The 12,022-nt window shown below is 36.2% G+C and overlaps 2 protein-coding genes across 6 annotated transcripts in view; both read left to right on the forward strand.

The window, feature by feature from the left end:
• The window catches only part of TENT2 (terminal nucleotidyltransferase 2), a 42,192-nt gene extending 40,351 nt beyond the window's left edge, over positions 1–1,841 (forward strand). For both annotated transcript variants that reach the window (XM_058169388.1, XM_058169389.1), the window contains one exon: positions 170–1,841. In XM_058169388.1, the coding sequence (XP_058025371.1) occupies positions 170–244 (75 nt within the window). In that variant the 3' untranslated portion in view covers positions 245–1,841. The remainder of the gene's footprint in view (positions 1–169) is intronic.
• Positions 1,842–4,483: 2,642 nt separating this feature from the next.
• The window catches only part of CMYA5 (cardiomyopathy associated 5), a 67,160-nt gene continuing 59,621 nt past the window's right edge, over positions 4,484–12,022 (forward strand). For 2 of the 4 annotated variants that reach the window (XR_009153473.1, XM_058169385.1), the window contains exon 1: positions 4,484–4,699. Coding sequence is in view for 3 of the 4 variants with exons in the window: in XM_058169385.1 (XP_058025368.1) it covers positions 4,596–4,699 (104 nt within the window). In the remaining variant the exon portion in view is untranslated. The remainder of the gene's footprint in view (positions 4,700–12,022) is intronic. The other 2 variants (XM_058169382.1, XM_058169384.1) reach the window with 1 other exon arrangement.

Here is a 12,022-nt window from a genome sequence, read left to right on the forward strand (position 1 = left end):
AAATTTTGCTTCTCAGAAACTATAAGAGTTTTTATTAAAGGAAACATTTAATGCATTTTTATATGTCATTATTATTCTGAGTACTAATATTCTTTTGATGTTGTAGTATGATTTTAAAAGTATGGCTATACTGTACTAACATAATTGTATGATCTCTTCTATCCCGTAGTCATGGCAAAGGCTGAGAGAAAGGAAGGATTTGAATTGTATACTACCTGTAAGAGGAGTTATACAAAAAAGATGATTGGTCTCACTAACTGGACTGTTCTGAAATACAGCATATAAATACATGAAATGCCCGGGATGTGATTTTTCTCCCTTCCCTGCTGCACTTTTTTTAAGAAGATATTTTTCTTTCAGGTTTTTGGTAGGAAAATTTTTTGTAAGAATTCAAAGAAGATTGCAACCTTTATGATGACATTAAATCAATTTGAACACTGGCTTCTGGAGTTATTAAATCAGTGACCAATAAAGAAACTACTGCTGTAATACGAATTTAGCAAGATCTGTTGCAGTTTGATTTCCTGTTACTATGTATTGTAGTAGTTTATGCATCCACACTAAATACTGAAACAGAAAGGTGAATGTATGACAGCCAGCAGTGATAAAAAATATAATGGTGTACTTATAAGAGTAAGAAGTACAAGCCAGTAGGCTCTGCTTTACAACTAATTATAATATGCACTTTAGCTCATTCCAATTTTAATACCATAGTAATAAACACCAGCTTTGAAGCAATATTAACAACCTGGTCCTGATCATTCCTATTGATCCAGGCTGATTCTCATTGAAATCATGACTTGTATCTGGCATATGCTAATTGCATACAAGAATCTATTTTATTAGATGCTGCTGTATACAAGAACAAAAATCTTCACAAAGAAAAGTGAATATTGAGAAAAATATATTTTTTTATTTTGATTTGATTTGATATTTCCCAAGTATGCAGAATTTTATCACAGGAAACATTCAGTAACAGCTGTTACTAGCTGTTGTCTGAATTAATAGATTCCCAAATATGCAATTATTGTCGTTTTGAAGAATTTCTATCTATGGAACCTTAGTTGAAATTTTATAACTAGGAGTTCAGTAATATTTAGGCTGTAGTGTCAGATATTCTAGTGGTCGTGTACAGTAGTGCCTTTCTGAGGGAGTAAAAATAAATAAGTAAATAAAAGGGCCTAGGTATTGCAGATCTGAAATTTTTGTCTTTTCCTTTTTCTTTTTACAAAAGGAAGTAGCAGGAGTTTGTTACTCTTTTCAGACTAGAGGTAGCTTTAAACTATTATGAAGCAGATGAAAAGCAAGCACAATCAAGAGTGATGGTCCCCTTAATTGCACTTCTAATATAATATGAACAAATGAAAACCTGCAAAGGTTGTACTGCTGCCTGTACATCTATATAAAAACCTCGCATCACAATAAATGTAAGAAGTGTTCTCTGCATTTCTCATACGCTTTGCTCCAAGATGTGGATCTGCTCTCAGTCAGGCTCTCAACATTTTCTTTCTGTATCAATAATGTACTGATGATTGCTAATCGTAACTGGTACAATAATTTTTCTTAAATTTTTGTTTCTATGTAAATATTAGAACCGCTATATAACTTGGGATTTAAAACAAATCTTAAATTTTAACTTTTTTTCTAAAAAAAGTTTGGGACTTCTTTTAGATCTGCTGTAGCACAATTTGTGCCTCTTATATTTATTGCAGACCAAGTAATATGTTAAGGAATAATTTCTTTTCATTGGTGTCAACCTTGCTTTTTTTTTTTAAAGTTTAAACATTTTATTGTGTTAAGTGGAATAAAGTTTATCTGTTGAAAATAAAGCAGTTTTGTTATATGGGCTTGTTTTCTTTCAGTCAGCTGTTCAATTTGTTTTCCTTTCCTTTTCTTTCCCTAGCTTAAGCTATTAAGGTAATCATGTTTAGCCTTGCACAATTTTGTCATTTGTGACCTTATTATATTAAAACATTGCACATTAGATTTGTACAATCTTTGGAATTTAGTGTGCCCAAACATACTACCTCTATGCAACTCTTAAAGCAGCTGTGACTTTTTCCCAGGTTTGGGTGATGGTTTTAAGGAGTTACAGAAAGATGTTACATCCTTCTGCATCCAAAGGGCTGCACAGTGCAACATCTTGGCAGTGAAGTTCCACTTTGTATTGTGAATGCAGGAAAAACAACCTGCAGCTTTAGCTAATTTCACAAACCCTTAGAGCAATTCCACAACTTTGGGCAAATCGTTTTAGAGCTCTGCCAAGAGTGATTTCCCTGGTAGCCTACTGCTTGGAAGAAAGGTAAAAAATAACTATTACCACAAGAGCTATTTTTCTCTCCCTCCCTATTATGACCCCACTTTTGAATTTGGCTCTTTATTTCCTGCCTCATTATAGGTTCTGGATTCATCAGTCACCCAGGTGTACTAGCTTTTCTCTGAGGGCATCTAGCTGCTTGAAAGTGAAAGGGAATTATGTGTGAAAGAGGCAACAGAGGCAGAGGCAGTACTATTGCCAAATGGTCCAGGCAAATTGCATGGCTGATGTTTGCATATCCCATTAACATTTGTTATACTAGGTGAATTTAGATCTCAATATTAGTTTTCATGTTTCTAGATTAGCAATCGCCGATAAGCCAAAATGCACAGAACCAGATTTTCCTAATAGTTCTGTACATCTGAGGATATTTGTATCTGGGGGGAAAAAAAGACCTGCTAGAGTTGTAAGAGTTAACATTTTCTGCAAGTAAGGAACTTTTTTATTTTCAAAGTTATGGCTTTACAGACCAATAAGAAAGGTTGCTGAATTTATACAACATTGCGCTACTTATTCAGTGACAGTTTTACAGGAAAACATCATTCCCAAGATTAAGGAGCAAAGTACCTATCACACTGTGGTCATAGGCTTGAGCTCAGCCGAGAAACAGAACTTTTTCTAGTTAATTACTTAGAAAGAATTTAAATTACCACACGCTGTTTATTTTAAAGGATATATGCAAAGGGAAGGATTGATTGTGTATTTAAATTGATCACATGACCTGGGCTCCACCAACCTATTTCAAAAACAAAGCTCCCCAAAAACATTCTTAAAAACAAGTAGTTCTTTGGACTACTGACCTTAGGGAAACAGTTGCAGCCCAAGTGTCCACTCTGATTGGTGATCTGTTTTGGAACAGACTATTTACACCAGTATGTCATTTGATACACCACTCGGTATCATTGTGAAAAGAAAAAAATGTGCAGGGTTTCTATCAAATGAGTAGTCTATCAAACCAAATGAGTAGTCTATCAAATAGTCTATCAGTCTATTCACCAAACCCCACACCTTCTGGACAAATGAATAAAATATATAAATATGGTGAATCCAGTTATTTCCCCATTTTGGTAATTCCTCCCCCTTCTGTCACATAAAACATATTCTATTGGTAGCTTTTTTTTTTTTTTGAAGGACTTGAGAAACTACACAAGGTTATGGAGACTTTGGATCTTTGTGTCCCATTCTTTCATTGTATAAGATCATACTCATGCTTGGTGGAAAGTTGGAAATTGTTGCCCTTTCATGTGCTATGTACAATTCCTCAAGGAAGCGGTAAATTCAGACAGTAAGAAATATGATGGCCCTTAATGTTGTTTAACCTGATTAGTTACCTGATTAACAAAGCTGGACTTGGAAGAGCGATCTTTGTTGCAGTTCAATATTCACTTTAATGTTCTATTTCTACATCTTTTCGTTTTCCATAAAGAATGAGAGATGGGAACTTAGAGTGCATTCAGCAGTAGCTTTAGTCATCAAAATGGTGGAGTGTCTTAGCTGGGTATAAGCTAGAACAGGAGTCTCCAACCTTGGCAACTTTAAGACTTGTGGACATCAACTCCCAGAATTTGGGAGGAACTCTGGGAGTTGAAGTCCATAACTCTTAAAGTTGCCAAGGTTGCAGATCCCTGAGCTGGAAGGAACAACTAACTAACATTCCATACTGATTCAAGTTCCAAGAACCAGAAAGAAACCTAGGAAGAAAGAATAAATAATTTTCAGTTGAATACCCAAATGTACCTGGCCTGAGTAAAGAACACTATTAGCCTCCTAATTGAAGAGGGTGATCAATAATAAGACTGTTTCCTCAAGAATGCAGAACCTCACCATCATTAACAGCAGCTTCAGTTGGCTCTTGCATATTTCTTAACTACAACCAAATAGGACATGGGAAAATCTGAAAAAGAGCAAGCAAGCACGCACATATGAAGATCTTTTGAGATCAGCTGAACCAGTTGTCCCTTGATTTTGATGTATATGAGAAATTCTATTTGCTACTAAAGGCTGATGATGGCCTGTGACTAAACCAGGATCAAGGTCAGTGACTTCCAGAGCTGCCTTCAGTTTAGACTATTTTGACCCTCGAAACAAGGTGGTGTTAGGACCCAGCATTCAGTCCAAGGTGGCAGTAGCAGTTTGTTTCAACTTTCTGTTCTATTTAAAGACTTCTCCTGAGTCAGGAGAGCCACTAAGCTGTGGTGGGTGACAGTTTGCTTCTGGCAACTCTGGAGAATATCAAGTAGAAGGGAGAAAACCTAGCAGAGGAACTACCTGGGGAGAAATGGAGGCGGACTGCATCTCAGAATGTGATGAATCACTTGATATTTCTGTGGAAGATGAAGAGGAGGAAGAGGCTGGGTCACAGGGTGAAGAATTTAACATCAGGTATTGTTCTTCAAAGAAAATAAAAACCATCAGTGCCAGATTTAGAAGTTTTGGGAAACTGGACAAGGTGTAAGAGCTTTATGCAAATGCAGTGAGTCTTAGTAGAAATAAAGTGTGAAGAATGAGAGGGATTTTCATGGTAAATGTAAATGTAGCCAGTTGTGTTTGTCTGCACCAAAGGCATTTTTCTATTTAAAGATCTGACGTTGAGCCCCTTGGATTTGGCATCTCCTCCTCCTCCTCCCTAGCTCGGCTGTCAATGCATCTTAATCACATTTACTATGAGATATACATGTGTACAGGAGAAAAATGTACAAGTGTAAAATGACGGAGAGTAAAAGACTTGAATTTGTTCAGTGAAAATTATGAGGAGGTTCTGACTGATGAAAAATGGGAAAGAAGTTTGAAGTCAAAGGCTCAGTAACTTTTAGGGAATTCCATTTCCATTTGTGTTTGGAGTCTGTAACCAATTACTTTCCAGCAAATTGTGCATGGCTTGCTTAGTCTGGTAGTATCTGAGCACTACTGCAGTTTTATGGAAGAGTTTGAAACATACTACAATTTTAACATTTAAAGAAAGATAATGTTTAGAAAAGAACATTGAATAAATGGCTTGAACCATCAATCTAGATTCTAACCAATATCTAAAAGAGAGGTGGGCACCATGTTGATATGCATGTTCTGTATTTATACACTCTGTAAAACACATAATATGTAAAATCAGCACAGCCAGAATTGTGATGGGGGGTGATGGGTAAAAGGGAATTATAAAGTTGGAAGACTTTGAAAGTCGTATGTTCGAAGTCCTGCTCAAATTAGGAATTGCAAAGGAATGTACAACTATAGTCTTCCTGGCAAATGGCCAACCTCAGGTTAAATTTTTGTATTGTGACTCTGCCTTCTTTGCCTATTATCATCAGGTAAAGGAACTTAGCTGCTGTTTACAAGGATTCGTTATTATTCCTATTTCATTAAAACAGTTCATTCAGACATAGGTTGCCAAGCATACCCACAAATATGTTCTGAATTCTTTTCGATCAGTGGTTCTCAACCTTTATAGTGCTGCAACCCCTTTAATACAATTCCCCACGATGTGGTGACCCCTTTAATACAATTCCCCACGATGTGGCGACCCCAACCATAAAATTATTTTCGTTTTGAATTTATTGCGCCTGAAGCTGTATTGGATAGCGATCTGAACTGCTTGAGATTGCCTTGAGGACGGAGGCATTAAAGTGGAGACTCCTCCCCTATTAAGTTTATCACGCCTGAAGCCAGATTAGGCTAGCGATTGGGAGTGATTGCAGCTGGCTTGAGAGGGAGACATCAGAGCAAAGATTTCTCTCTTTTTTAATTCATCGCCCCTGAAGCCGAATTCAGCTAGCGATTTGAAGAACCTGCAGCTGGCTTGTGGAGTCAACCATTGAAGCGCAATTCTTCGGCTCGCAAGTATACTTCCCATATTTCCGATGGTCTTAGGCGACCCCTGGCAAATCATCATTCGACCCCCAATGGGGTCCCGACCCACAGGTTGAGAACCGCTGTTTTAGATTATGAATAACCTGGGGCATTTATCTCAAATACATGCAGGAATCAGAAAGAAAACTGGTGACCTAGCTTCCTAGGACAGGGGTCTGCAAACTTGGCTCTTTTAAGACTTGAGGACTTCAACTCCCAGAGTTCCTCAGCCAGCAAAGCTTGAGGAGTTGAAGTCCTCAAGTCTTAAAAGAGCCAAGTTTGCAGACCCCTGTCCTAGGACTTTCCCTAAACTCTGAGGCTAACCTTGTGAAACTGTAGTGTCAGATTTTCATCCATCTCAAGCGAGTGCTTGAAGATGGTTTACTATACACATAGAGAAAAAAGAGTATTGAAAACTAATCTGGAGTAGTATACGAATCTTTAGAACTTTCAAAATTCTGAAAGATTATATTTACCAAATAAAACGATATTTCTGGCAGCTTTATAGCTTTAATCTCAAATTATGATAAATGTTCTAAGTAATCTGAAATATTATTTCCAACCATGAAATTTAGTTGGAAGAAACAGTTGCATCTGTAAAGGTAGCTTAAATATAGTTAGATGAACAATTGTCTGTTCTCCTGGTTTGAGAATGAATGGCTTCAAGTAGGATTAGACAATGAACAATTGTATTTAATGATTTTATTAATTTTATGAGAAATGCTGGAATTAAAAAACTCCTTTTAAAAAATAATTATCAAATGTGTAGCATCTTGAATAAGTGAAAGAAAACTACAGATTTTTTGCTGAGCATGTGAACAATGTACGAGAAATGTAGGCTCCTCAATTATCAGGGTTTAGCATATTATTCTCATAGAAATAATTTATATTAACAATAAAATTCTCTGCATTCTATTAAAGAAATAAATCCCAGTGAGTTCAATGACATTTATTTTCAGGCATGAATACATAGATTGAAATCCTAAGTGCACTACCTTTTATCTAGCTATTCAGAATGTTAGCAGTTCACTACTATTTCTATCTGTCTAGACATTATAATAGAGTAACATGTGGGCCAATAATATTCCCAAACTGTTGTGGCCAAATAACAAGTGATAAATATGATGGAGAATCTTGAGCTCAGATTGAACCATACAAAGAACTGATTTATTATCTTAATTTCTACTGGTTTTATTAGTTGGATTTACAATTAGATAATCATTAATAGAAGCTGTACATTAGATTTTTGTGGGAGAAAAGATAAACATATATCAGAAACAGGGAATGAATTTAAATTTTACCATTACTGTGGTGTTTTTTTTTTAACAAAACCTGCCTCGATCATTTTTAATTGCAGCCAATAAGTTCATAATATCTTAATTGGTATTAGTCTACTAAGGATATTGGGTTCTGCACTATGGATACATGATTTAATTAGCAAAATGGATTCTGTGTGTGTGTGTGTGTGTGTGTGTGTAGCTTCTGCAAAGCAGTGCTTAATGGAAATGACTTGTGTTGGTTGCTAAAAATGTTGGATGTTTCTGGGAACTCGCCCAACTTTGCTGTGTGCTGCTTCTGTATAATAATAAATGCTTTTTACGAAATCTATCTAGACATTTATCAGCAGACTGAGATAAAATTGAGTTAGAGGCATAAGAGTAGAAGATGCATCATAGTCTGCTATTAATCTGGGACTGCTAAAAGATTCTTAAAATCCAGTACAGCCAGCTCCTGTGCTGAAAGTAGAATGGCATTTTGGGGAAAACAGAATGGAAGCTTTCAAACTCAGCACTTCCCCTGCGCCTCTCCAAAAAACATTAATACCTACTTGTTTTGTGATCATTCCTTAATGCCTTTTCCATCATTTGCTGTTTCTGGGGGGAACAGAGGAGCCTGACTGCAGTAAGACACAATTCCATTTTTGTACAGATGTGGTGGGGGCAGAATAGTAATTCAACAGAGTTATACGACATGCCAGTGTTACCTCCCTGGACACTCATTAAACTTGCACAGATTCTTTTTATTTTCGAGCTGATCAGCTGAAAATAAAGGCAGATCTCCGGTGGACTGTATATGAATTCCATAGACATTTTTAAAGAATAAAAATGGTGGCAGTTATATTGTTTTCCCAGTTAACCAGAGGAGGAGGAGGAGGACAGAGGCTAGAAGCAGTGATGAAGGAGTGATGAAGGTGATGAAGGAGTAACTTCATCAGTGACCTTATATGCTGATATTCATGACAGAATATCATGACTGATATTCTGCCATCAAGGCAGAACTTGCATAGAAATTCCTGATGTGTCCATCAGCTGAAAAGTTCGGTATGCTGCAATCAGTACATGAATTCTGTCTGTCAGAGGGAGAATGTCTGTCATTCTTTTTCTGCAGATATTATGTAATAGATGATATTTGTTACACTGGCCCATCCTCTGGTTTCCATGTATTTTGAATTCCATGCCTAGAAGTTTTGATTGCATGGAACTCTATATCTGAAGACGTCCAGGGTCAGAATTTACAAACATGAACCTGCGGATGTTTTCTCTGTGTAGTAAAGCTTTCTCAATTTGAGAAGGAAGGTTGTAGAAAATATGACTTCAGTAACAGAGTTGTTAATGCCTGGAATGCACTACCTGACTCTGTGGTCTCATCCCAAAATCCCCAAAACTTTAACCAAAGACTGTCTACTGTTGACCTCACCCCGTTCCTAAGAGGTCTGTAAGAGGCATGCATAAGAGCACCAGCGTGCCTACTGTATATATTGTTGTGTTTGACAAAATAAATAAATAAAATAAATATAAATAAATAAATAAATAAAATAAAGGTAGCCTCTTAGAGCATGATGGTGGAAGCTGATAGGGCATTTGGCAAGCTGGCACACTGTTCTCTTCACATTCTCTGGCACTGTGGTTTCGCTTTCCTAACACATAACTAACTCAGTTATTGACGGATTGTGGATCCAATCCCAATTTTGGAGAAACTGCTTTATTGTTTTGTAGATGCTTGCCTCCCTCCTGAGTGTCAAGTATATGCAGTTCCATATAATTGTGTGCTGGGAAGTTTGGCTTATTTAAAATTAAAAAGAGGACATCTGCCAGGATAGCCAGTTTGATAGAGTAGTTAATGCCCAGGCTAAAAGCCAGGAAACTATGAATTCAGGAAGGCATGTTTGCCTCCTGGAGTTACTTACAAAAGTAGAAAGGCAGCATAATAACTAATCAATTAAATGAATAAATAAAATAGCCTGAAATTGATAGAGTGCAGTGGAGGTGGCCAATCTGTATGACAGAGAGCACCACCTTAGAAAGTATGAAGATTTGCTGCTATTATTGTACTTAGTCAATATTTCTTCTAATTAAGTCAGCATTCTTTCATAATTGTGGAAATAAAAGGTAGGAGTCCAGATGCAGCATCTTTCTGCTTCTATTCCTCATTAAAAATAAATCTGAAACTCTAAAGCAGGCCCCCAGTATAATTGTCCAAAGCTCCAGACCAAGCTGGGAAACTTCCCTGTTTTTCTTGTGAAAATAAAGCTAACAGAGGATGTATCAAAAAAGCTGCCAGGATGGAAAGAATCACACATGTTGTATGTATTTGTAATAATCTATAAATAGACTTTTAATTTTTTAATTTTTTTTTTACCAAGAACAATCTATTGGAGAAGGTGCTGCTGAGCAGAAAAGCAGCACCCTGCAGAGCCTATCAGAGATATTTATTCTAGCTTTTTCTTTAAAGTGAACTCAAGGAGGACTGTGTCACAGGACATGTTCAATCTGTGTATTTCCTAAAATGTCTTGAAGCAATGATATGGCAACAGCTAGTATATTGCTGCTATCTGTTTCTGCCTCAGAGATATATACAGGAAGATACTCATCATACTTTTTGGATAATTCCCTGCAAACCAGGATTTAACCCCTATATTTAAATATCTCCTGATAGATACCATGGATTACTGGTATCAATTTGAATTCACTTCTCTTTTGTTTTATATTTTACATTTCGATTTGCATTCTTGACGAATGTATCTTTTCTTTTATGTACACTGACAGCATATGCACCAAGACAAATTCCTTGTGTGTCCAATCACACTTGGCCAATAAAAAAAAATATTCTATTCTATTTAAACCAAAGTGGAAAATTGGAGGATTACCAATCAATTTCTACAATTATTTTGTCTATGATGTCTTCCATCATAGGAGGTGCAGGTCCAGTTGGGCATCATCAAGCAGAACCTCTCCACTGATCATATTAAGCTGTTCCATGGTTTCAGATCATGAATGTGCTGAAGCTTTTTTTTGCTACATCCTCTGTCATAAGGTGGTTAGATTTGTTACTGAGGAGGATGCCTACCTGGTCCCACTTCTCAGTTCCTGGTTTCCTGATGTAGTAGCTGGATGGTGTGATTATATAAAGGAAGTATGGAAGGCATGACAGCAAAGTTTCACCTCCATGATGAGTACAGGGTTGTAATATAATTTTTTTTTCTTTTTTCACAGAAAGGGGAGGGACTTGTTTGGCAGCCTGATTTGAAGGGGCAAAAAGAGGTTTAGCCTAATGCAAGCAGTGATTGGCTAAAGGTCTGCAGAGCTTTGCTATTGGTCAGGAAGTGCAAGCACTCATTGGCTGTTAGTTGTCAATGAATGTTATAGATTCACAGACAAGCAAATATATGTGCTTGAATTGGATCATATTTTTTTCAGATTTAGAAATAGTCACAACTGATCAATCTCTGCTATATTTTCATTATGGAATTATGTAAGTCAAATGAATGAAATACTAGAATTTCCCTAAAATATAAAGTTCCAGACATTTTTCCCATTTCTATTTTATGTATGGTTTATTCTTTAATTTTTAATTCAGACCACATAGTTTGTAAAATATATAACACTGGAAAGATTAACATTTGTATCTTTTTCTTTTCAGTATTATATTGGTTACAATACACCCATGAACACCCATAATCTCACACAAACATATACCCATATCACACACAAAGAGGTTGTTTTCTTGTTTAACTCTAACAAACTCTCACTAAGTCCTCAAATAAATCAGTGTAGCAGGATAGAAAGGTTTGAGGTGGCAATTTGATGGCACCAGTTTCTTGGGTTGTGAAGTCTCCTAGTTCAATTTTTGCTAAAAGAAATGTAATGAATTGGCAAATAGAATAGCATTTTTAAAAAAAAGTATATGGCTTTACATAAACTACAAGGTTTCAAACAAATATTAGGACTGGAACACTGAACAGTGTCCAGTTGTTAAATGTGGGGCAGTCTGCTCTATCATTTGAATGAATTGTTTTCAGAATAAGAATCCTAGCCTGGATTTCACCTTGATAAATATCAAGGAGAGAAATATGCATATTAAAAGGGATTTTTCAAACATAGATAAATTGAAATAGCCTATTTGTGGGGAGAAACAAGTGTCTTATGGATTGGCCGATTAATATAATCATAATCATATTCTAAGTTGTCAGCTATGGTTCAATTTGATTATAAATGCCTTTTGCAAAAAAACAAGAACATGACTCATGCGTGAGAAAGCATATTGAGGTTCAGTTCTCCATTTGTAGTTAGGAATATAAGCTTCCAGAAACAACAGGCCTTTGCAGATGCTGATTCCCAGCAGAATAAACCTTACAATGCAATATGACTGACTGAGCTAGGGAACCTCCATGCCTTTTTATCCATTTTAGAAACACAAGAAATGAGTTTTGATCTAGAATTGCTTAAGCTAGTCACCTTATTTTTCAAAGACAATATGCCCATTTTACATAGTCTTGGTAAAAAAAAATTGAAAATATTTTTATAGGTTTTCATAAATAAATTTGATTAGGCGTACTCAGGATCATTGAGATTCAAGTGACATTGA

Source organism: Ahaetulla prasina, chromosome 2 (assembly GCF_028640845.1).
Source record: "Ahaetulla prasina isolate Xishuangbanna chromosome 2, ASM2864084v1, whole genome shotgun sequence".
Lineage (NCBI taxonomy): Eukaryota > Metazoa > Chordata > Lepidosauria > Squamata > Colubridae > Ahaetulla > Ahaetulla prasina.